Source organism: Nesoenas mayeri, assembly GCF_963082525.1.
Source record: "Nesoenas mayeri genome assembly, chromosome: 3".
NCBI classification, from domain to species: Eukaryota; Metazoa; Chordata; class Aves; order Columbiformes; family Columbidae; genus Nesoenas; species Nesoenas mayeri.
The window spans coordinates 5,425,551-5,438,022 of record NC_137544.1 but is presented as its reverse complement, the minus strand read 5'-3'; the positions used below and the strand labels follow the sequence as shown (position 1 = coordinate 5,438,022).

Here is a 12,472-nt window from a genome sequence, read left to right as displayed (position 1 = left end):
ACTTGTAACTGGCTATTAGATTAAAAGAGGTTATTATAATGTATTTATTCTGCTGTATACTCCAGTCTCACCCAGCAGAAAAGTCACCTTATCTCAACACTTAAAGATGAAATGGGGTGTATAAAGTCTTTAGACAAAATAAATATAAATGATAGTGAACTTGTATTTGTTAATATGGTAACTAAAGCAGAAAAAGTTCTGATTCACAAAAATCAAGGAGCAGAAGAATTGTTTGTCAATTTGTATCTTTCAAAGAACCAATTTAACTGAAAAAATACCTATAATAAAAATGTTTTTCAAATTTGAATTTCATTCAGAAATGTTGATAGAAAGAAGATCCATAGAGAAAAATGAACTATTAAGTTATTTTATAAGTTTCATTAGAAAAGAGTAATTTTTAGTTTTCAAAATGCTGAAGTAAAATCAATAAACAGACAATCAATGAAAAATTTGTCATATTAGATTTGCTGGCAGGACACTCCATGTAGTCCTAGTTTTACGGATCCTAAACATATGATCCAGACTTTTTACATTAGTTTCTGAAATGCCTCTCTGTAGAGCAGCAATAATTTTCCCAAATTCATTTTGCCAGTGTGACACACATTAGATCTAAAATCGTCCTTTCCAGATATGAGTTAATGCCTTAGTTCAGCTTCAGGCCGATTTTGTTTGTTTGTTTGTTTGATTGGTTTATTTGGGGTTTTATTTGTTTGTTCATTTTTTGCTTTGTTCTGCTCCTTATTGAGGTTATTAAGAAGTCTGCTGTGATTTTTTTAAAATGTTGACTCCTGTTTGCACAGAGACAAAAAATACTTCAACCTGTGTCAAGAGACAGGTGATGTTTTCAACTATGTGTTTCCAGTTTTTAGCTTCCTTTTCCTGTTTAGGTGTACCTTTATCTAAACGCAAAGAAGGCAGCAACCCATGAGATATAAATCTCAATGTGTCTGTGATGAGTTTGATCATAAGGACCTGGTTTCCAAAGTGATGTAGGGAGGATAAAAAGATTTACTGTCATTCAGAAACGTCTTCATAAATCATATCAGGTATCCATAAAACATTCAGCAAAGCATAAGCCACCTAAGGCACTGGTACCATAGATATCCTCCTCATGGTATTTGCAGAGCTTCTCACTGTTTGCCTGGGTTTTTCTGCTTGTTGCATCAGCATGTTCTGTTGAAATACACCATTCATGAACTCTTTGGAGGTGATGTTGCTTTATTCTGCCTACAGACCCTGCATGATTGGGCCATAATTAATCATTAATGCCTTTGGAAACTATTACCACATAACCCCTATTGCCATTACTACATAAAAAAGGATGCCTGTGGAGTCTCAGATATGTGATTCAGAAGTAAATAGCCCACTACTTCACAATATTATCATGAAAAGAATGTTAGATAACATTTTCTCATGTCAAAAATATGACTTATATAGATAGAATGTGAGCTTCACAATTTTTATGGGGTTTTATCTGTGTAATATGTTAAAGTTTTTTATTTTGATACTACAGACCAAGATGAAACAACAGTGGTAACAGAGTGTTACTGCCAGTTTATCTGTCTAAAAAACAAGGACATGATCACAGATAAAGGGAATGGGTAAAATTACTTGGAGTGGAACAGGGCACAGCAACAGAATTTATACCTGAAGTATTATTATAGCATTCCTGTAAATATAAATGTCTACATCTGAGGTAGTTACTTGATTTCTTTTTGAAGGGAATAAGAAGATGGCCTTTTAATGACACAATTCATACTAGAGATTTTAGTATTTGCTGTAAGATGAGATGAACTGAAATCTGGAAACACCCATTCCACTTTTTGACAACAATAAAGAGACTTTCAAAGGGATTTTCAATTAATTGTTTGCCAGAACTGGAGGAACTGTACCTTACTTCAGTGGTCTACTTTGCAAACAAATAACCTGAAGAGCAGTATCTAAGTAGAGAACAATTATTCTCTTGTGCTTCCCTCTGAATCACCTAGGAAAAGAACAAACTTTTAAAGAACAAGTTGTTTTTTTATCTGTGACAGAAATTTCATTGAACATCAGTATATGACTAACTATAAATTAAATAGAGAGAATAGGGAGAATGAAGAACCTGCCACTTTAAGGTCCATGGAACATGATGAGATGCATCTATGGGTCTTGAGGGAACTGGCAGATGAAGTTGCTAGGCCACCATCTATCATATTTGAGAAGTCATGGCAGTCCAGTGAAGTTCCCACTGACTTTTCTCACAAAATTTAACCAAAAAAGTTGACCAAAAAAACCACAGAACACATTTTGAAGAGTATCATTGAAGAGGTTCTTCTTCCCTTCCAGGTTTGCCATCATCCTTAACTGACTTAATGTGGAGAATAGTTCCTTCCAAAATGTGTTCATTTTGGAACTGGACAGAGCTCACTGCAATGTTATGTGCAGCAAAAAAGATACACCCTCATGACAAGAAACTTTTTCCTCATGTAGGAAACTTCTGAATGAACAAATGCCATGATTTAGACTCTTCATTTTTCCTTTTTTATTCTCCAGCTAAGAATAAGGAAAAATCACTAAAAAGAAAATCACTCTACCAATATACTCTACAACTGACAGTGTCATTGTTTCTGAAAAACAAACAAAACAAAAGTTAAAAGGAGATATCATCACCAGTTTCAGTAATGTGGTGCTTCCAAGACATGGGCATAGATGTAAAGTAGGAACAGTGACTAAATCAGCAGTGTAATCACTAACGTGGAAAAGGAACATCAAATATCGTGGCTGACATCTTAATTGTTTGGATGAATTAGCTTCTCAGAAGAAGACTGGATTCATACAGTTGAACACACATTCATTGTGCGATTGAGCAGGGTTTTTTTCAATGAAAAAAATCCATTTGTGACGCAGCTCTAGCCATGCTTGGAGTTCTTGACTATAATAAGGTTTTTATAAGGTATTATTATAATTATTATAATATGGGATGACCATTGCCTAAAAAGTATTTAGCAAGATATATATCTATCTATATATACAGAAATCTCATCAACATACTTGGTCTCTGAAGCTGTTCAAAGATATTTAATGTTTTCATTTTATGTAGGCATGTAAATATAGTGAAAATAAGGATTTGATAACCAGAATATCAATGTTTACAGCTAATGGCCTCTACTTACTGGATAAGGGTGTTCAAACCTTCAATTAATAAAATTTGTACAACTCTTCTTACTCTGGTCATTGTTTTTAGCTGAACTCAGTGCTGAGCGTGTTTTCAAGCTTTGATCAGCTGATGATTGAGAGACGAGTACACAATTTACTTCTATTTTTAAGTACAAACTTTGTATCTACAATCCTTGCTTAATCAGCTAAGAAAAATGTTTGGGTAAGACCCTACAGTTTCAAACTGTTATACGATTAGAATTAGGAGCTGTTTTAATGGATTGGTCCATTATAACATATTAGTCCATATGGGCCACGAATAATAAAGTGACATCTGTGTTTTAAGTGAAGTAAGTGGATGTTGGCACACACATTGTTAAATTTTGAAAATATTTTGCAAATATTAATCAGAACTTGTATGGAATTAGGCAGTTTATTTTAAATGTTCAGTTGTGCAACTCCTGCAGTTAACTGTTCAGTCATTTCAAAGCTGAAGCTGTCTCTTTTTTTGCGACAATAAAATTCCTTAGAGCTTGGTACACCATAAATTTTTACAAATGAGTACATAGGCATTTATTTCCTGCCTAGGTTCAGCTTTGACTCACAAGGATGTCATTCGTTGTCTGTGTCACTTGAGGAAGGAGACCTCATTGGCATCCTCTGAACGTGCTTTATGTGTGTCATGGAAACTGGACTCCATCATGAAGCCTGGTTGTTGTTTGATGTAATAAAATGAAACAACAGCAGCATAAGCTCCTGGATGCCTCTGGTAATGTTCCTCTTCCCTACGACACTTCAGTGGCTAAAATTTGTGCACAAATTGTGGAAGGAAAGGCCTGAGTTTCTTTTATTCCTAAATGGAAGTTAAAATGTTTGGTCTTGTCAGACAAGACCCCAACATGAACAACTTTCCACTTTCAACTTCTGATTTCATTTCCATCTCTATGTCTCTTTATAAGCCTGTCCCCTTTTTATTATACTTGCTCAGTCCCTGACTGAAATAAATGAGATTCAACATTGCAGTGAGGAAAATAAATTAATATCAACAACGTGCTCAACAGAGTGATGATGGATTTTAGGAAAGAAACTGAAATATGGATCATTAACCAGGGCTTCCCCTTTAATTGTCAAGTTTGGTTAATCTTTAACAATCTTCTCCTTTCTGGAAGAGGTGTTCTTTTTTATGTCATTTTAGGTTTTACCTCCAAGTAGCCATAATATACTATATACCTATATACTATTTTATCTACTTATAATTAAATTATAAAATACCATATGATAGAAAATCCTGTTTATCCTCTGTAGCTACATATTTTACTACTGGAAGACACTTAACTAGCTTATATATCTAATTTTAAGAGAGTGGCTGTTATGAAAGTGCACTGTAAATTTATCTATGGGCTGCAGGGCTACCGTTAGCTCTAGCGTCTCGCCACAGACTCCACTGACTTTGCAAATCTCACCCTTAAGTGACATCTGCATGGTATTAGGGCATGGGTAACTAATCTAAAATTGGAAATCTTCTCTAGAGAAGGAAGTTTAAAATTAGATTCTGCAAAGTCTCAAGATCCTTTATTCATTTAGAGCTTTAGTCCAAGGTCCCAATTTTGAGGAGGCATTAGGACAGCTTCTGAATGTCTGTCGTCTGAGAATAATTAGAGGGAGAAAATAAAACAGAAAACAAATAAACAGATAGATGAAACCATACACATCAACTGTGTCTGAGGACATTATAATTATTTTAGATCTGGTGGAACTCTATTTAAGCGACGCCAGTGGTGTCTGCAAATCCAGCTCATGAAGAAAGGCAAAACTTTAAAAAATATCTGGCAAGTGCCCCTAAAAGAAAGATATAGGGTAACAGCAGAATGGTGACACTTCTCTATAATTTCACTGTATATCTTTAACATCTCAATGGGCAAGTAAAAACCCTAGCTTGTTCAAAGAATTTATAATGACACACTCTGATCATTCCTCCTGTTATGAAATTATGGCTTTCAGGGTGAATCTAACTTGCTGTGAACCTGAGAACTTTTGCAGCTAGTATTCAACTGCTAATCAGTCTAATTATCAGATAGCATAGTGATTGAAAAGAAGAAAAAAAAGTAGACAATGGCCAATACATACTCACTGAAGACTTAAAAACTTTAGAACTAAGGTGTTGAATAAGTGTGTTTGCTTTTTTCTTTTTATTTAGCTTTTAAGCACATGAAGTTCCCTGTCTATGCTTAATTGAAGCCTTTCACAATAAGACAAAATCTAAATACAACAGAGGTATGACGATAAAATTCCACTAATTGTGGACTGAAGTTATTACAGTAATTTAAATTTACTTTCTGTTTTGGTTCAATCCGTGTTCAAAAAAGAGCTACTGTAGACTGGCTGCCGTTTCCCAGCAGAATAAATATTTCCTGATTATTTTTTTTTCTGAATTTTTTTCTCTGTATTTCTCTTTCCACTTGTAGAAAATACCTCTAGAAGATTGAAAAAACAAAAAAAAGGTTCCTACTAAAGGGGACTGAGAAAAGCATGATTTTCCCACATCTAAAGTGAAGAATTCAGATCTCCTGAACCTCTATCAGGTAGGAGTAAAGCCTCACAGATTCATATCCCCAGAAAAACTACATTTTATTCCAACCTGAGATCAGTCTCTTTTTCATTGAATTGAACATATAAGTACACATGTAGAAATCTGTTTTTTGTCATAAACAGAAATGTCAAACAGCTGTAAAAGCCATTTTAAGTTAATTCTTTTACTATTCAATACTTAATTAGAAAGGAAAGACAAGCATTCGAGCACTATTGATCTTTACCATGTAGGCTATATCATTCACCCCACTGAGCATGCACGCACACAAATACAGATGTTCATAACCACATGCATTCATTTGAAATAGCAAGTTTGCAACTGTTAGTGATTTCTCTAAGGCTGTCATGACATCTTAAATCTTTTCCTATGTCTCGTAGCAGAGCTGATTTCAGACATCAGAGGCAAAATTGTGTTTTGTGGCTGTGACAGAAGAAGTGTGAAGGTTTTTACGGAGATAGATGTGATGATGAGTGACAAGAGGAAGCAGTGGGGTTCTGGAGGGTGAAGAGGTGGGTTTGAAGGTTGCTCCAGAGATGTCAAGGGGGGATTAGGGACGAAATTAAGAAGGATCAATGAGGACTTGAAGAGCTGTGAATGATTTCAGGAAGTTATTCCTGGGACAAAACATTCTTTCCCCCTTTTTAACCTTTTATCAACCTCCTCTAGACAGCTGATCAGACTGTGAGGTTGCAGTGGGACTCTAGCATGCTCTTACACTGACAGTCTCCTTCTCCACAAAAGACAACCTTCTATTACACACATTCCCTTATATAGAATTGTAGAATCACAGAATGGTTTGGGCCCTTAAAAGATCATCTAGCTCCAAAACACCTGCCATGGACATGGTCACTTTCCACTAGATCAAGTTGCCAAAGTCCCATCCAACCTGACCCTGAACACTTCCAGCAATGAGGAATCCACAACTTCTCTGGACAACCAGTTTCAGTGTTTCACCACCCTCCTTGTAAAAACTGTCTTTTTCATACCTAATCTAACTCTGCCCTCTTTCAGATTAAAACCACTGCCCCTTGTTCTGTCCTTACAGACCCTAGTAAAAAGTCTCTCTCTGCCCTTCATATAAAAGGTCCCATGTAAAGGGACCTCTGGAATCACTCTAACAGGTCCATGTCTTTCCTGTACTGGAGGACCCAGAGCTGGATACAGTACTCCCAGTGGGGTCTCACCAGAGTAGAGTAGAGGGGCAGCATCATCTCAGCCTGCTGACCACCCTTCTTTTTATGCAGCTCAGAAGACTATTTGCCATGGTGGGCTCCCCGGAGAAAGAATGGGAAAGACAATGGCAGTGTTGAGAGGGACTCTTTTCCCATCTTCACCATTCTCCGCTACTCAGAAACAGATTTATCACAGTGGCAAGAGCAGTCAGGCTGTCTGTGTCAAGCTGTGCAGGCGGGAGACAGAAGGGGGCATTACACATGGTGCAGCTTGCACAAATAACCAGGCCTTGTAACCCCTAGTATAGAAAAGGTAGTACAACCATGTTGTTTCAGCAGACCACTTTCCAAGGTAAATCCTTACTTTGCTGGCTATAAAAGCTCGACAATTCTGTTAAGAGAAAACACAAGCCATAGAAATGTGTCTCCAGTCACTCACTCTACTGTAATGCAGCAGAAAGGGAAGGACACATTTGGCTCAGAGTTCAAATTCCGTATTTTTTATTAATAATCTCTACCTTGAAACAATTCAGGAAGCTGAAAACCTGCTTGGACCTGATGAACTTAAAATCTACCACAGTTTGGCCGTTATTCAGTGGGATTTGATCAATTATATAATAAGAAAAAATGGCTCTGTGAAGGTTTGCAGTGTTCAGGGTCACAGCCTGGAACTGATTGCTCCAGGCTCCTCGTCTGACCTTGAGAAATAGGTGAGCTCAGCCCTGTGATTGTCCTCTGAGGTGAATCTTGCCAACAGTAAACACGTGGCCAAAAGGGAAAGATGGTTGTGTTAGAATTTTCCCATTGTGCCTCAAAGTATAAGATGAGGAAAACTTGGAATAAGGAATACGAGGAGACAAGTAAGGCCAGAAGGTCACTCCTGTAGTTCAGCCAAAGTTAAATACAACAAAAAAAGTTAACATCTGGAACTATTTCATGTCTGATTCTTTTAGATGGAGGAAGCTGATCTCCTAGCCTCAGTAAATCACATACCCAAACATTCGCATACCCAGCTATATATCATGGTGAAGATATGTATGTATACTCAGATACGTGGACAATTTGTTAATGGAAGCTTCAGCATCTCCAGCCCATTCATTTGTTTTTACAAGAGACAGATTACTCAGCAGTTGCTCAGCCAGCACAAATCCATGGTTGGCTATGAGATGTTTTCATCATTCCATGCTGCTCTGGGACAGTTCACAAACTGCGCAGAAGCCACAGGATGACAAATCAGACAGCTGATGAGTTCCCCTTAGAAAGATATATAAAGATCTGTTGTAACACCCACATTTAAAACTATTTCTCTCCAGCGATGTCTTCAAGTCTCAGTCCACCTTCTTGCCTGACCATGCTTCCTTGGCCATTGACAACCAGAACTCAGCTATCTGACATTGAAAACTGAAGTTCTGGAAGCAGAATTGAAATGTACAGCTTAAATAAGAAACAAATCCAAACAAAGGCAGAAGATCCACTATGGAATGTCCCATTCATTATTGTCTGTTTCATACAAAAGGTCTCCATTTCTTCTTGGAATCAAATTCTGATTAAATACAGACAAAGTATTCAATGAAGACTCATTACTGTCTTCATGAAAAGTGCAGAGGTTAAGGCCTCTGATACACAGAGACACCCTGGACAGAGGACTTGAAAACCCACAGGGTTTTTAAACTCCTTAAAGTCACTTTTAGGACTCTAAAAGTAATGTCCAAGAAACCTCTGAGATGAACTCATTCTTAATGATTTATTTCTCAAAGAATTCTGGGCTAAGAGCAACAGTGTGGAATAAGACAATGTGTATAGAGCATACACATATATGTACATACATTGGTTTATGTTACACCACTGTGCTTAATCCTCCTTTCTCTAAACTGTGTTGTAAAAATAAATTGGCACAAAATGAAATACATTCTGGAAAGAAGTAGGAACTTCCTCCTGACTGACAGTGGATTTCGTTGCCAGGACTTGTTCTATATTCATACTTATAAAATACAGATTATATTCTTCTCATGCTGGCAAGACTGCTTCACTGCTCCTGGCATTCACTAGATTTTTGTCATACCTCCCTAATATGCCTTAAGGGTACTTGTTGATACCAAGAATTGAAACAAAGCTTATGCTTTTGGTTGCCAAGTCACTTCAGCCAGATGGAAACATTAATCTGGAGCCAGAAAATATTGTTACTGTTATTTGAATTTGGAATGTACAATGGTGGCTTTGTCTTTACCATGTAAATGTTTTTTCCTTATCATGGAAAAATCTAACATAAGAAAAGATGTATCTCATTAAGGCTTCCTTTGTTGCTGTCCTAACAAGCTGGCTTGAGTATGTTGTGAGGTCTATAACCCAGTTGTGGCAAATAAATGTACCATGTTCCTGTAGAGAATTTTCTTTCTCTTCAACTGAGGAAGGAATAACAATGAGTAATGGTTGTAAGATGAAGCCAAGCAAATCACAGCAGAGCAGGGCACCTGTACTTAACAGAGGTGACTAGATATTGAAATCAACTACCAGGGATGTAATATTTTAGTGCCTTTAAATCAAGACTCGATGTCCTTCTGGAACATCTATTCTCATGCAACTTGAGTATAATACAGTTATGTCTGCACAGGATATGACTGATGTATTGTACAAAAGATGTATAGGAGTTGTAACCATTACAGTTAGCTTGCTGAATCTAGGAAATTTCAAAATCAATAGCAAATGTCTTAATTTTCTGCGATTGTGCTCAGATCATCTTTAAAATAGCAGCACATTTTCTATTTATGTTTTTATAAATAACTATTTTCTTCATAATTTGTCTGAGAAGATTTAGGAGAAAAGTTATGTGAAATACAGAGCGAAGTATCTTCTTCAGTAAAAGGAGGAGTTTCCCTGTATGAAATATAACAGATACTGAGGTACTGTTCTGAAAATCAACAATTTTATTAGACTCAAAATTATAATGATCTTCAGAAGATGACAATAAAATAAGCTGATTGTATTATTTAGTGGAAGCTACCTGGATTTACAAGAGGTTGTCTGGGACTACACAGTGTCACCTGCGACTGAAGAAGGCTTTAGCAGCTGCTCTTACATCACCATAGTCAATGTAGCTCCATACTGTTGTATCAGATGCTCCTTGTTCTCTCCAGGAGACACTAATTGAATTGAGATGACACTTCCAGCCATCTGGACTTTAATATTGGCTTCAGCTGTTCTACAGTTGTGGCATTTGCACATCCCCTGATGAGATGCTTCAACAGGGCAGTTGATGGCTCTTTAGCACCTTTTGTGCCCCACTGTGTCTGTCCCCACATAAACACCTCAGGTAGTGCTGACAGTCTCACCCACCCCAGGGCAGGGTGACTCCACCTTCCCCAGGGCTGGGGGGCAGGAGAGGTGGGACCCTCGGTCAGTTCACAGGCTCTCAGCAAAGGAAGTGCCCAGAGAAGCTGAGAAGCTTCTGGACTATGTTGTAATGCCCACAGCCAGATCTGACCAGGCTATAAAACAGGGTCCCTGCTGAAGACCCCTTTGAGTGGTCTTCTTGGAGCAGTGGTTCTGTGAACTGGAGACCTCTCCTTAGACTGGGATGCTGTCTAAGGAGACTTCCCAGGATTGAGTGCATCTCACCTCCTTGTTTGGGTGAGTGGCTGTTTTTCTCTGATGGATATATCCTTGAATGAGTCCTTACCTAACATCAGAAAGTGATTATTTCTTATGGGTACCCTTGAGTGAAAGAGAGCTGTAGATCTGGGGGTTTTTTTGTGAGTGTATGCATACACATTGTGGATCCTTATTATTCTCATGTTGTCGTATCCAGTGACCTCCTCAACTGATATCTGAATATGTATTTTATGTTGTCAGAGTGCTAAATAATTGCACAAAACCTGTTTCTAGTTGGTTTATTTGCTATACTTTTCCAGATAGAATAAAGTCTGTTTTGGAACTTGTTGTGCACCTAAAATTGACTTTTGGGGTGCCTCTGTGACAACAATCAACAGCAGCAACATAATGGGGTTCATCAAACTTTCCCAAATGGTGGCACAGGCCAGATTTCTGTCGAAGGCTGCAGAGAGATGATTTTCAAAAGAGGTGCTGTATTTTCTTCAAATGTGATACTGCCCATGCAAACAAAAAATGATAGGCCTACACTGTAGGAAACATCAGCCATGTGGTTTAAACTTTGTGATTTTTATCTTCTCCTCAGTCCGGAGTGACTGGAGAGAAGAAGCATCAGCTGACCAGAACAAAACCTTAGAGAAAAGGTGAGAGTTGAGCAGAAAGCTGTGATGCTTTTAGGTATTATTTGCCTTATACCAAATGACAGCAGAACCTAAGTCTTTTCTTAATACAGCTGAAGAGATGGCTGTGCTGCTCAGGATATGTGGGGTTGGTGGCTTCAGTGAAGTGCTGGATCCCCAGAGCTGCCTGACACACAGGCCAGCTCTCTCACCAGGCTGCCCAGGCACCTGCATCCCACTGGCTGGTGTCCGAGCCAGGAGCCAGATGGTCTGGGAGTCTGGAACCATGGGGACGGACACTTTCAGGGCAATCTGCATATGTGCAGCTTTTCCAGGGATGCTCCAGAGCTCTGAGTCCTCCAGCCTGTGCAGCCCTGATGGAGCCTGGCCAGTGACACCCTTCAAAGGCACTGCTGTTACAGACCAGATTGTCCCTTACTGTCAGCAGCTGTCAGGGTATCTAGGGAATGCATTTTGCTGCAGGATCACAAGTGTACCAATATTGCTGAAGGAAGGCAGTGCAGAATTTAATTTCTTACTGATATATCCGTGTTTCTGGCTGGCTGTTCTCATGCAGGATAAGTTTCCTCTTTTGCAAAAATCCGTTTTCCCCCAGACTCCAGAGTTCCTGTACAACGAAAAAACCCGTGCCTGCGAGCACTGCGGATTTTACCAGAGATTAAAAGCACCATCTAGTGGCGTCAGGGTGAGTTTACAGGGAACAGGGAAATTTGGCTCATTTACAGTCGATAAACCGAGTCACAGACAGTAGAGGAGCCAGGGCCTTCCTTTGCTGTTTCTTTCCATGACATCTTAGTGAAAGATGCTTTCTGCATGAAAGATAAGCTTGCAGGTTGCACAGAGCAAACTCTGCTTCACCACAGGTTCAGTATCTCACTGTTTCCCATGCCACTCTGTCGCCTACTCATTTTCCCAAAACATGCGTCTGTCCTGTCAAGAAGTCTCACTGTGTTACTGTGTAGGATTTCCCACATGTCTAAGCCATAATGATGATAAAATGATGCAGGCCTAAAGCACTGAGAGATTAACTACTGGAGCTATGAATGGGGCAAGTGGGAGCTAAACATCTTGCTAATAAACTAATGAGTTGGGTGCCTAACATCTAAGGATTAAAAAAGAGTCTGCACAAGAGAGCTGATGCATTCCAGGAAATCTGAGAAAGTCCAAATATGGCTCTTCAGAGCCATAGACTGAAGAGACCATGCTATCAGTGACTGGAGCTAGTACAGGTAATTAACCTTTTCATATTGACACATAGAGGGACAAAATGTTCTGGGAGCATTCAGTGAAGGTAAGGAAGGGGAAGGACAGAAACCAGATCCCAG

The 12,472-nt window shown here is 38.6% G+C and overlaps 1 protein-coding gene across 1 annotated transcript in view; it reads right to left on the bottom strand.

Moving 5' to 3' along the window:
• Positions 1-11,414, bottom strand: part of CRISP2 (cysteine rich secretory protein 2) — a gene marked incomplete at both ends in the record, with an annotated part of 93,078 nt that extends 81,664 nt beyond the window's left edge. Inside the window, one exon of the mRNA XM_080342886.1 lies at positions 11,339-11,414. Within this exon, the coding sequence (XP_080199012.1) occupies positions 11,339-11,414 (76 nt within the window). The remainder of the gene's footprint in view (positions 1-11,338) is intronic.
• Positions 11,415-12,472: the final 1,058 nt, after the last annotated feature.